At 37.1% G+C, this 13,706-nt stretch overlaps 1 protein-coding gene and 1 non-coding gene across 2 annotated transcripts in view; one reads left to right on the top strand and one right to left on the bottom strand.

Annotated features, from left to right (window-relative positions):
* Positions 1-13,706, bottom strand: part of NLN (neurolysin) — a 90,495-nt gene that overhangs the window by 50,080 nt on the left and 26,709 nt on the right. Inside the window, exons 2-3 of the mRNA XM_069492860.1 lie at positions 6,640-6,899; positions 2,976-3,124 (exon numbers count right to left, since the gene is read on the bottom strand). Coding sequence (XP_069348961.1) covers positions 2,976-3,124; positions 6,640-6,899 — 409 coding nt within the window. The remainder of the gene's footprint in view (positions 1-2,975; positions 3,125-6,639; positions 6,900-13,706) is intronic.
* LOC138398516 (U7 small nuclear RNA) lies at positions 7,278-7,339 on the top strand. The gene has a single exon (XR_011235997.1). It is a non-coding gene; the product is annotated as a U7 small nuclear RNA (small nuclear RNA).

Below are 13,706 nucleotides of genomic sequence, written 5' to 3'. Positions count from 1 at the left end.
GTGTGGTTTGCTGGAACACTCCTCGTGTTGGAGCCCTGAGCTTCATGAAAAAAGTACTATTGTTCTGGTATTACTAAGCTGCCAGGAAGCCCAAATTAATCCACAAAAAGAGACTACATGGAGATGTCCTGTGCTATGGACTGAATTGTATCCCCTCAGAATTCTTTTGTTGAAGCCCTAACCCCAATGTGACTGTATATGGAGATAGGTTTTGGGAGGTAATTAAGGTTAAAGAAGGTCAGAAAAGTAGAGTCCTAATCTGATAGGACTATGGCCTTATAAGAAGAGGAGCGTTCTCTCTCTTTCCCCCTTCCTCTAATCTCACTCTCCATGCACACACATTGAGGAAAGGCCACGTGGAGCACGGAGGGGCATTTGCAAGCCAGGAAGAGCTCTCTGACCAGAACTCAACCATGTTGGCACTCTGATCTTGAACTTCCAGCCTCCAGAACTGTGAAAAAATTAATTTCTGTTGTTTAAGCCACTCAGTGTATGGTATTTTTGTCATGGCAGCCTGATCTAAGAAACTCTGAGATTGAACAAAGAAGGAGAGATGTCTGGTTAGCTCCTACCTGCTTCAATCCCAGCCACCACTGCCTGAAACCACATGTGAGACCCCAAGTCAGAACTGTCCAACTGATTCCTTCCTGAATTCCTGATTCACAGAAACTGTGAGAGAAAAGAAAAGCATTGTTGCTGTTTTCTGGTCACTAAGTTTTGGGGTAATATGTTATGTATCAGTAGATGACTGGAACCCTTATTAGCACAGATTTGCACAAAGAACTATGAAAAGCAAAGTCACATTTCTATTTATTTATTTTTTCTTCTCGTTTTTTTAAATCTCCTGTATGTGCAGATGCAGACATTTCTATTTATTAACCCTAATAAATAAAAGTAAAAAATGAAACAGGAGCTAAAATAACATTTTATATCCAAATTTGGATATTATATTTTATTACTGTCTACACTGGTAGTATCTCAGGAACTTAACATTATTTGGAGCACACTCATTTTACTAGCGCATGTTTGAAATTGCTGACTTCATATACATTTAAGATCCTATTTACTCAGTTTAATGAAGGCTTTATGTGTTACATCATGGTTGTCCTATTTCACTTACAGTATTACAGAGAAAATAATAAAATATTTGGATTATATCTAATTTTGTCCTTTAGGTATGAATGGGATGAGGTTTACCATTTATTAAAATGTCCAACTCTGGTAGAAAACTAATACTGATAATTCTAGATTTTTAAAAATATTGCTTAAATAAACATAACTATTTGTCAGGGGAAGGTGTTTAAGGTAACTAAATTTACCTAATGAGCTTCAGTGCAAGAACAAACACAACAGTTATTTTTCATTATTCTGATGTAGCCTTAACAGACATGTAGAAGCCCCTAAAAATATTTACGTAATAATCCATTTGTATGAGAGTAATTATTGACATTGGAAAGAGGAAAATTATGGAACCAAATCTGACACTACCTTAAATTGTTGAAATAAAGCCCTGAAATAAACCAGCTCTAATAAATACATAAATCTGATGAAGGCATTGGTGTCCGAGAAGTCACTATGGCATGCTAGTCTACTCTACAGGCAGCAATTTGTTCCTAAATTTGTGGGTAAGTGCCAAATCCATACAGAATTTAAAAGTACTATGTGACAGGGAAATCTAAAATGACAAATCTTCCATATCTTCGTAGTATTCATAAGAATTAGAGAAGGTAGAATAGTAACAAAAATATTATTCCAAATGAGAATTTAAAAATCATGATGAAAACAGGGTTGATCAAAGGAAATTCGAAATTCTAGAAAAAAATTCTAAAATATATAAAAAATATAGGGCTAGAAAAAAATTATATTATTTGAGAATGAAATAAAACTAGAATGCTATAAAAGCCGTGATTCAAATCACTTAGAATAACAGTGGTCAAAAGGAGAAAAGAGAATAATTTAGCTAGTGAAGAATAATCATAAAGTTATTTTCATTTATATTATTTTTATAGTGCCAAAGATGAACTATTATGAACCACATAGATGATTATCAATTACAGGGTAAAAATGTTTATCTGACATGAGAAAAAACTGCATGTACATCTTACTTGTGAACCACAAAGATGATTATCAATTATAGGGTAAAAATGCTTATCTGATATGAGAAAAAAACAGCATGTACATCTTACATGTCTAAATAAAGTCTTGATTACATATTTGATAATGAGTTATAAATTAAAAAGCTATTTTATTCAAAACGTTTTATTTCAACTCTTGTCATAATTTGCTAAAAATTTTTGAGATTTTGTAGAAAGAAACATGCAAAATTAAACAAAAAATGCCTAAGATTATAAAACATTGGTAATTTTCCAAACAAATTGCTGAGGTGTCATGAAAACAAAAATGGAAAGCAAGGACATAATGAAACTGCTAGGAGACAAATCAACATTGGTGATGAAAAGATAAAAACACTCAAGAGAGACCCACCTAGAATATTCATTATCCATAATTTCTGTGAGTCCTGAAAAATGTAAGGATGACAGACAGGAATGACTGTGGCATACAGATAGCATCAACAGTAAGACATCAATATTGGGCCCAAATCACAAGATATTTACAGATAAGTCATTTCCATTTGCTTCTAATTGATTTGGTCTAATACAAACCTTGCAGTATTTTGAAAATTCAAAGAGGTTTTTACATTGAACCATCAAGTTCATGATGTTGTTAAAAAGCCTTAGATTCTCAGATGTTCAATCTTCTACACTTGGTCTTTAATTTCAAATGAATGGAATTAGCAACTCACCATAAATCTCAACGATATAACATTATATAACACTATGTGATACCTACTATAATCACTGGAAACACAGGAAAATTCAAATGCTTTTTATTGCTGATCAAACGTTCTTACTTTTTTGTTGTAAGGTTGTTTTGGTTTTTTTTCTTCCTTTAAAGGGATTTATAACACCATTTACCTGTAAACGCACAATTCTCTGAAATATATCTCCTCTCATGCTCATCTCAATATCAAAACGAGAAAGTCTTTTGTCTGCTTCTGTACTTGCGGCTCGTACTTCTCTGTCAGAGGATACGTGCTGAGGAAAGTCTAGCATGGTTCTTTCCACTGTTGATAGAAAAAAAAACTATAAATACTACAGGACTTGTCAAATCAGGATTAAGCCAAATACTTCCTACCTAGAGGAATGATTATGCTAATATAAGTTTTTCTTTTATACTTTCTGTAAAGGTTCCTAAGGCTACCAAGAAAACAGCCTCTTTGCTGTTACAGCTGGCATCATTATGAACAAGGACGTGCACTGAGTACTTACCAAAGTACATCGAGGGTGTAATTTATTAACTGGGAATGCAGGAAGATAAAGACATGGTTCCTATACTGAGGCATCTTACAATCTGGGATGGGGGAAAGTGTACATCAAAAGATAAAGAACATTCAGCTTGATTGCATCAAAAAAAAAAAAAAAGATAAAGAACAATAAGGACAGAGCATACCAGTTGTTAAATGAATGTGATACTGTCTGTCCTAACTCAGAGGCTGCAACTACCCTGGGCAAGGGCTCTAGGTAATGTGTATGGAGAAGCCTGGACCTTAGAGGAGGTAGAAGAGCAGAGAATACAAGCATGGGGACAGGCAGACACAGGATGGCCAAGAAACACACAGACCAATTTAGTGGGAGGGGTTTCCTTAGAACTTTTAAACTTTTTACTACAGACTCCATAGAGAATCTAATCAAATTATGGACCCGACCTCAAATGCACACAAGCATATCAACATTAAAAATTACATATAATTTCAGAGGATTCCCAGAAATCTAAGTGGATAGATCCAGTAAATAGCTAGATATTGGGGATATTCCTATAAAATAATGATGATAATTTAGTCTGCTTTAATCTTCACATATTAAAGTTGGTTCTTGGGTTTTTCACACATCTGTATTTTGACTTTAATTGGGCAAAAATCTCTGATGTCAGTGAAATAACCAGTATTATAGAACAAAAATGTGTACGGTTTACAGTGATGGCTGTGGCTATGCTGTGACAATAAATACATTTTAACTTTATTATCTTCAGTATATTGAAGCTATTACATATAGGTAAAATTTACACATGTGATATATAGTAGACAATAGAGCTATCCTTTACACACCAAGAAAGTGTACAGTTAAACAAGCTGCCTTACTCATATCAGCCCTCTTAAAATATTGCTACAAATAAAGCTGTTTAGAAATATCTGCCACAAATATTAGAATAAATCCATATGGTATGTTTTTGAAGATCCAATTACATAATTATGCTTTTAGGATTTAATATATAATTTTATATCTGTTGGGTAAGGGAAGAATAGAACAGAAGATTTAAAATCTAACACATAAAGCACTTATTTAAGTGATATAGTTAATTGTGCAGTTGCAATTTCTGTTTATAAATATTTTTTAAAATTAGCTCAAAAAGATATGAAGGAATCAAAATTGCTCAAGAACTGAAATGAAACAAAATGTAGGAGACTAAAACTGGAATTAAACAAACAATAACGTTGAAAGTCATTTCCTTCCTTACTTTGCCACAAAGACCTGGAGCCTGACTTACGTTCTCACTGCCAAACTAGAAACAATGCTGATGCCCAGTACCTGACATTAGACAAATGAGGTTTTAACCACTATCGTAGGAAGCATGATGAACTCTGAGAACATGCACAGATAAGGCAAAGTTAGTTTTTAAGAAATCTCTTCCGAAACTCAAAAATTTTTATGACTAACCCATAAAAATAAATTTATGGAAGACTAAGAACAAATATCACAAACCTGAAAATATGTTTAAAGATCTATATTGGAGGAAAAAAACCAGAATTTATGTTTGCATTTCCCCCCACTGATTTTTATATCAGTCAAGGGCCTAAGTTACTAAGCTGGCAAACCCTCTTGTCTATAGTGACTGAAGAAGTGAGCCCCTGAACCAAGGACAAAGCACACCAGGTGGTACATGCACATGAAGCTGCCTGCTGGAAAAGCTCTGCTGAATAGGGACCAACTCCATTCCTTTGACTTGACTAACGAGACCAAGCAGATCCTTTTATTCAAGCGTTTAAACGTGACTTGTAACAAGATTTAGTGGCCATTAACGAGAGTGAGGCAGTTGGCAGTATGTGCAGAAACTGAACCAAATGCTGAGATATGAGAAAATAGCCAAGTCCTTCTCACAGTAGAACACAGTGTAGGGAACTCTTGGTGATGAAGGTTAGCTGAGGCAAAAAGATGCCCAGGTCACCAGGCCTGTGCTGGACTCTGACAATCTTCCAAATTCCAGAATGTACACGAATGTTTATGATATCCAGTTCTGCAGCTATCTTACGTTCTCTTACCCAAGCCTGGATACACAGATAAGGTTGATTAGTCATAATTATCCTTCAAAATATGTCCAATGGTGTGGGGAATCTGTGGCCTTGGGGCTACCTGTGGCCTTCTGGATCCTTGAGTACGGCCTTTTGACTGAATTCAAATTTTACAAATAAATCCTTTTAATAAACAGATTTGTTCTGTGAAGTTTGGATTCGGTCAAGGGGCTGCACTTGGGGATCTGGAGGGCTACATGTGGCCTTGAGGCTGTAGGTTCCCCACCCACAAGCTGTGGAAAATAGAGAAATGCATAAAGAAGAAAGTAAAAATTAACTGTAAACCCATAACCCAGGATACTAACCACTGTGATGGTTAAATTTTATGTGTTAACTTGGAGAGTGTTTTTTAGTGAGATTAACATTAAAACTGGTGACCTTGAAGTAAAGCAGATTGCCCCACATAATGTGGGCGGGCCACATCCATTCAGTTGAGAGCCCAAAGAAAACAAAAAGACTGGTATGCCCAAGCAAGGGAGAATTCTCTAGCAGGTTGCCTTCGGACTCCATCTGCACCATCGGCTCTCCTGGGTCTTCAGTGTACTGGTCTTCAGACAAACTGGAGCATCAGCTCTCCTGGTGTGGAGCCTGCCAGCCCACACTGCAGATCTTGGGCTCACCAGCCTCCACAATCATGAGCCAATTCCTTACAATAAATCTTTCTCTCTCACACATACATACTGGAGAATCCTAACAAAACTATTAATAAAATTTGTTTATTTTCTTCCATCTTTCTGTGTTGTCCTTTTCCTCATGTCATGAAATACTGCTTCTAAACCCTGAGTTAAATGGTTACATAGTATTGTAATGTTTCATAATTTATTTAGCCATTCTATTCATTGACATTGGGGGTTGTTTCTAAGCCTTTACTATGATAAAGAGTACCTATTTATACATAAATTGATACATGAATTTTGCTGATATCTGATTATTTCCTTAGAATAAATGCCTAGATGTGGAATTATTAGGCTAGGGTATGAACTTCCTAAAAGTTTTGACCTATGTTGTCAAAATGTTCTCCAGAAAGCAGTGTAATGAGAGTGTACATTTCACAGCGCCTTTGCCAACATAATAAAATTTTAAAATCTTAGGTAATTTAATTCTAAGCAATTAATTAACCATTATGTAAAAATCAATCTCTTGTAAAACTGGAAATGTGAAAGACAAAAAGCATAAAATGGTTTAAGACATCCATAAAATAAAATATTGATGTGCTTTTGCATCCTACTCACCTATATACTTCACTTCTACATCTGCCAGTGCCTGCAAACAGTTTTCGTAAGTTACTTCCTCGATATCGAGCATTCCGACAGCATCGTACACCTCTTTGGTCTGCACAATGAGCTCCTCAGTTCTTGTTTTAATTTGTTCTGGTGAAAGATCCCATCTTAAAAGATTTCTGCCAGCTGCAGTATAGGAAGACATTGCCTGAAGAGGAGACATCACTTCTCTTCCTAACGTCATTCTGAGCAAAATCCTGGAACCACCAACTCTACAAAGAATTAGAAAAAAATAAATAAATAAAAATTAGGGACTTCTGCTGGTCCAAAGTCAGCATACAAATGTGTATTGTAAAATTAATTTTAAATTAAAAAGAAATTTAAAAAACCTGAGCAAATTCTCTTAGGTGAACACATATGTATAAAATACCTTTGTATTTTTCATTTTCTTGAATAATTATAGTTTTAATGGAATTCATATGATCCAAACACTGAATTGTTAATATAATTAAATCATATAGAAAAAAAAGTTAGGTATTAGAGATATAACAATTGTCCTTTAGAAATTAAACAAGTAATCCTTCTTATTTTAATATTTTTTCCTGTGCTAACTTCTACCTACTATGCATACAGACTCCAAAAAACTCTGCAAGCATTACAGCTCTTTTAGAATTTGTCTAGCAGGTTTTCCAGTTTTTACCAGAAAATCCTCCATGGGAGGTAAAAAAAAAAAAACTTTGCAAGTTTAGCAAGGAAACATTTAAGACGTTCTCTTTTTATCCTGAACACCATTTTTTTTAAACCAAAACTTCACATAAATCAAGAATAACAGTTTGAATTTAAGGCATGGAAAATAAACTCTGATATAGCTATGGCATTGTCCTAAAAGAAAAAAACAATTGTTAAGAATAATGATACCAATTCTTTACTCTCTTAAAACATTCATATTAATAATATTGATGCCATATGTGTGTATCTATCTCTGTATGTATGTGTATGTATATATAACTTTAGAGCTTATAAATAAAAATTTTATATTTACGAGCTAACATTTATTGTGTGTTTAGGCATTGTTCAAAATGCTCTCCATGTAATTAACCTGCCCAGTCCTTCAACAACCCTGAGAGTTACATACTGTGGTTTTACTGAAGAGAAAACTGTAACACAGATAAGTAACTTGCCCCAGGTAACACAGTTTTATGACAGGAGCTAGGATTAAAAACCATCCAGTATGGATCCAGAACCCACATTCTTAACCACTATGGTAAACTTCATTTCTATTACCTTGAAGAACCTCAAAATGACCTCATGAGGTGGGCAGGGCATTACTGCATTCTCTTTTAATAGATAAAGCAATTGAGCCTCAGAGAGGCTAAGTGGCCTGTTTAAGGTCATTCACCCAACAAATATTTACGAGTATGTACTGTGTCTAGTCATGGAGATACAATGACAAATTGGCCGGGACTCTGCTATTCTGATATAGGAGAAAGGACAAATGGATAAACATGCATTTTCAACTACATTGAGATGAGTGCCTTAATAAGGGTAAGCAGAGAGCACTCTGAACAACCACTGGAGAGACATCTGCTCTGGTTTTGGGACAGGAAGTGTGTATGTCAAGGACGACTTTCTATAAGGAGCAACGAGCAAGCCAAGATCTACAACAGTGTAGAAATTACCCACAGGCCAAGGCCATGAGGGAGAAACTGAAAAGCTAAGTAAGGACTAGCAAATGAAGAACCTTGGGAATCATTACAACATCCAACTTTATTCTGAAGGCAATGGCAGAGCAATTGAAGGGTTTTGATCACATGAGAGATATGACAAGATTTACATTTTAGAGAAATCACTGCAACATAGTAAGTAGAAAAGTTTGTAAAAGGGAGATCATCCCAGAGGGAAGCTGTCACCGTAATTGGGGCATATGATTAGGTTATACTAAACTAGGTAATAGGGGGAATTAGAGTGATTTAGAAGCTATCCAGGAGAGAGAATCAATATGACTTGGTACTGAATGGATGTAGGGGTGGTGGTGAGAGAGCCAAGGGAGTCAAGGGCAAGGTGGCTTTTGGAGGAAATAGAGAAACTCGATTTTGGACATGCCAAGCTTGAAACAGCTATGGCATACATAAGTAGAATTCATTAAGATTAAATAGTGACTGTACTTACAGGGGTGATTGAACTGGCCCAAGGGAGTTTGCAGAATGAGAAGAGAAAAACATCTATGCTCTAACTCTGGTATAATCAATGAGGTGGAAAGAAAACCAGGCCAAGATAGTTTCTAGGTAAAGTTGCGAAAAGCAAGCAGTGAAAAAGGTAGGAAGTATACAACTAGACTGTAGTCTCCAGTAAGAGAACACCACTGATGACTCTGGTGAGAACAGTGTCACTGGAGTTCTAGGGCTGTAAGTCACATTACTACAACTGAGTACTGAGAAGGTGGTAAAGAACTAGAGTAGAGCGAGTACACCTAAGCAATCCTCTATAGATTTGGCTGTGAAAATAAGGAGAGCTGAAGCAGTGCAGCTAGAAGGGGCTGAGGCATAGAAAAAACATTAATACATTGCTAAGATAGGAGAGACATGAATACTGACTTCCTCAACTGTCTCTCTACAACCACTCATGTCTCTTTTATGTGAAACATACTGGTCGATGCTTACACTCAAGGTTGGCAGACAATTTTCTAATATATTTTCACTTTCTTCTTCTATCAATTTAGCTACATACGAACCAAGGGTTAAGTCTGTTTCAAAACCTATTTATGCCTGTTATACTTGTTTTAGTGTAATGTAAATATTGGGCTGATTCAATGTATACAAAATAAGGGATTTATGACTAACATTTCTAGATAGGTGAAAAGTCTTAGAAATACTTTAAAAAAGACAGTTAATTAAAAAAAATTAACCCCCACAAAAAACTTGTCCTTATAAAAGATTGGGAAAAGAATTGTGAAGATTTAGAAGGCTTCTGAATTCAGACAGATAGCTAACATATGTCTTTAAATTCTTATTCCACTTTAAAGAAACTGAAACTAGAAATCAAAGATGATGCATTTTAGGCCGGGCACAGTGGCTCACGCCTATAATCCTAGCACTCTGGGAGGCCGAGGTGGGCGGATCATTTGAGCTCAGGAGTTCGAGACCAGCCTGAGCAAGAGTGAGACCGCATCTCTACTAAAAATAGAAAGAAATTATATGGACAGCTAAAAATATATATAGAAAAAAATTAGCCAGGCATGGTGGTGCATGCCTGTAGTCCCAACTACTCGGGAGGCTGAGACAGGAGGATCCCTTGAACTCAGGAGTTTGAGGTTGCTGTGAGCTAGGCTGACGCCACGGCACTCACTCTAGCCTGGGCAACAGAGTGAGACTCTGTCTCAAAAAAAAAAACAACAAAAAAATTAAAACAAACAAACAAACAAAAAAAAAACACAAAGATGATGCATTTTAGGTATAGTCGATGCAAGACAGACAGTGAGGAATGCCATCAAGTCATTCATACTTAACAAAAGGCTTTATTTAATCTATTTTTTTTTTTTTTTTTTTTTGTGAGACAGAGTCTCACTCTGTTGCCCAGGCTAGAGTGAGTGCCGTGGCGTCAGCCTAACTCACAGCAACCTCAAACTCCTGAGCTCAAGCGATCCTCCTGTCTCAGCCTCCCGAGTAGCTGGGACTACAGGCATGCGCCACCATGCCCGGCTAATTTTTTCTATATATATTTTTAGCTGTCCATATAATTTCTTTCTATTTTTAGTAGAGATGGGGTCTCGCTCTTGCTCAGGCTGGTCTCGAACTCCTGAGCTCAAACGATCCGCCCACCTCGGCCTCCCAGAGTGCTAGGATTACAGGCGTGAGCCACCGCGCCCGGCCTTATTTAATCTTAGATCAAAAGATTTGGGAATAAATATACATTTATGTTTTAAATTTGAACATAATAGTTAAGAAATTTATCATTTTTTATGATTCTACTTGAAAGCACTTTTTAAACTAATTATTAAAATATTTACATAGAGCAAGATTCCTATAGAAGTAGGAAGAAATGGGATATAAAACATAAGCAATTTGTTTTTGATAGGAAGAGAAACAATGGTCTTAGTAAAATCAATAAAACATAAAATTGGAGTAGTCAGGTTATATAAAAATGTGAGATATTTGAATTAAGAACTCAAAGATTAAGCAGTATGGCAAGATCCAGGGTATTTTCCTGGAAGTAGATGGTTGATATAAACAAGTGGAAGAGTGCAAAACAGCAAGTCTAATTGAGATACATTGTCTATCTATGTGAACACTGGAGTCCGCAGATGACGGTTGGGCCTAGGAGTAGGAAGGAAGAGTGAACTAGGAACCAAAGTCTTTGAAGAAAGGAGAAGATCAACCAGGTTGTTGGGAGAGGACATCATGAGCAGGGTAAAAAATGGTAAAATCAGATCGTGAGCCTTAAAGGTGTTTTTTACACAATGGTGAAGTGTTGGGCATCACTGCAGGTGGAGGTGGCTCCTGTGGAACAAAGATGCTCATCTCTCCTCCTTACTCTGTGGTATGGGGTGTAGAAGAAAGAGAGATACATGGGAAGCATTTTCTTCAGGGTAGAGTAGATTTTGGTAAAGGTCAAGAAGAGAAAGGAAGATCTAAGGAAGGGTGTGTCAAAGTAGAGGAGTTCATTTACCATGGGGCAAGGGTTCCGGAAATAACAATTGAGAAGTTCAGAGTGTTGCAGATGGTTACATACACCTCTTCCCCTTGTCTAATTACACACACATTTTCTGTCCAATACCCATATACCCGCCCCACAGTCCATCTTCTCTGAAGGTGGCTCCTGCCCTCAGAACTCTCACTAGGAGTGCTGTGACATATGGGTCTCATTCCCACAGAGGGTAGCTGAGTAACCTTGTGTCCTCGACTGCAGCTGGCCGCTATCCCATCAGAAAGAGTGGACTCTGATTTATATAAAATAAACACTATGAAATGAATGGCAGAATAAATATTTAATGACATCACTGAACCCCTAGATCAACTAATTCTAAGCCCTGACCTAGAGACAGACTTTCCAGTTATGAGTCAGTAAGTCCCCTCTACTGTTTAAGTCAGTGTGAACGTGGTTTTCTATTATCTGACTCATAGGATCCCAACTGATTAAGGAATGAAAACCGATAAAGGAATAAGAATAGAAAAGAACAACAGGGCTGGGTGCTGTGGCTGACGCCTATAATCCCAGCATTTTGGGAGGCTTACGCAACAGGATTGCTTGAGGCCAGAAATTCAAGACCAGCCTGGGCAACACAGTGAGACCCTGTTTCTAAAAAAAAAAAAAAAAAAGCTGGATATGGTGGTGTACACCTGTAGTCCTGAGCTACTCAGGGGGCTGAGGCAGGAGGATCACTTGAGCCCAGGATTTCAAGGATATAGTGAGCTATGACTGAGCTGCTGCACTCTAGCCTGGGTAACAGCGGGACCCTGTCTCTAAAAGAAAAAACAAAGAAAGAAAAAGAAAAACAGTATGGGCCGGGCGCGGTGGCTCACGCCTGTAATCCTAGCACTCTGGGAGGCCGAGGTGGGCGGATCGTTTGAGCTCAGAAGTTCGAGACCAGCCTGAGCAAGAGCGAGACCCCACCTCTACTAAAAATAGAAAGAAATTATATGGACAGCTAAAAATATATATAGAAAAAATTAGCCGGGCATGGTGGCGCATGCCTGTAGTCCCAGCTACTCGGGAGGCTGAGACAGGAGGATCTCTTGAGCTCAGGAGTTTGAGGTTGCTGTGAGCTAGGCTGACGCCACGGCACTCACTCTAGCCTGGGCAACAGAGTGAGACTCTGTCTCAAAAAAAAAAAAAAAAAAAAGAAAAGCAGTATGGAGGTCAGAGTACAAGAAATGATGAATGACTAGAGAGTCTTACATACTTGGTGTCAGCACAAAATAACAGGGATGTGAAATTCAGTGTATGGAGTTGGCTGAAAATTTCCAAAGTAAATTATTCCCGCAGCCCCTCATGGATACACAGAACAGAGGCCTTTAAGAAAGATTCAGACAGGACTACGACTGATTGTGCGTCCATGGAAGTTCCAGTCAGGGGAAAGGGTTGGCCTGAGATTACGGAGTTGTATGAATTGTAAAAAGAAGAACAATGACTAAAACATAGAAATTCTGCATCTTAATATCCCATTCTTTCACCACTCCTCTTAGTATAAACCAATGACTATGGACAAATTTTCATTATTGTTAAACAGTTTTAAAAGAAAATTACTTCAAGCTTTTCATTAATAAGATGACCTTCACTGGTTTTCATTTATTTCCCAACATTGACCAAAAGATCGAGTGTTTGGTCACAGCATATCTGATTTTTTTGTTTGTTAAGTTTTATTTTGTTTTTAATTGATGCATAATAATTGTACCTATTTTTAGGGTATTAGCATGATGTTTTGATACATGTATACATTGTCTAATGATCAAATCAGGGTAATTAGCACTATCTATCATCTCAAACGCTTGTCATTTCTTTTGTGGTGAGAACTCGGTTAAATTGATAAAGACGTCAGTACTTCCACCTTGTCTGAATGGATACACAATTGTACAGTTTCCATTGCAACTAATGAAAAGCTGTTTCTCTCTTAATGTAATATTATTCCCGATCATGGAAGGGTTAAAAAGAAACAAAACTTAGAAATCATGATGTCAGCTGGGCTTGGTGGCACACATCTCAGGAGGCTGAGGCAGGAGAATCACCTGAAGCCAGGAGTTTGAGGCCAGTCTGGAGACCCTGTCTCTAAAAAAAATTTTAAAAATTAGCTGTGCACGGTGGCACACACCTACAGTCCCAGCTACTAGGGAGGTTGAGCCAGGAAGATCACTTGAGCCCAGAAGTTCAAGACTGCAGTGAGCTACGACTGTGCCACTGCACTACAGCCTGGGTGACAGAGCAAGACCCTGTCTCTAAAAAAAAAAAAAAAAAAAACAGGAAGCAAGAAAGAAATCATGAGGTCATGGGTCAACAGAACAAATTAAAATTTTTATCTTAATGCCTTCTTTTCTCAACTTCTAAAAATTTACCGTAATTCTTTTCAGGATTTATAATTCTTGTTA

This window comes from Eulemur rufifrons, chromosome 17 (genome assembly GCF_041146395.1).
Source record: "Eulemur rufifrons isolate Redbay chromosome 17, OSU_ERuf_1, whole genome shotgun sequence".
In the NCBI taxonomy this organism is placed as follows: domain Eukaryota; kingdom Metazoa; phylum Chordata; class Mammalia; order Primates; family Lemuridae; genus Eulemur; species Eulemur rufifrons.
The sequence above is the reverse complement of the archived record's forward strand: the minus strand, read 5'-3'. Positions and strand labels throughout refer to the sequence as shown.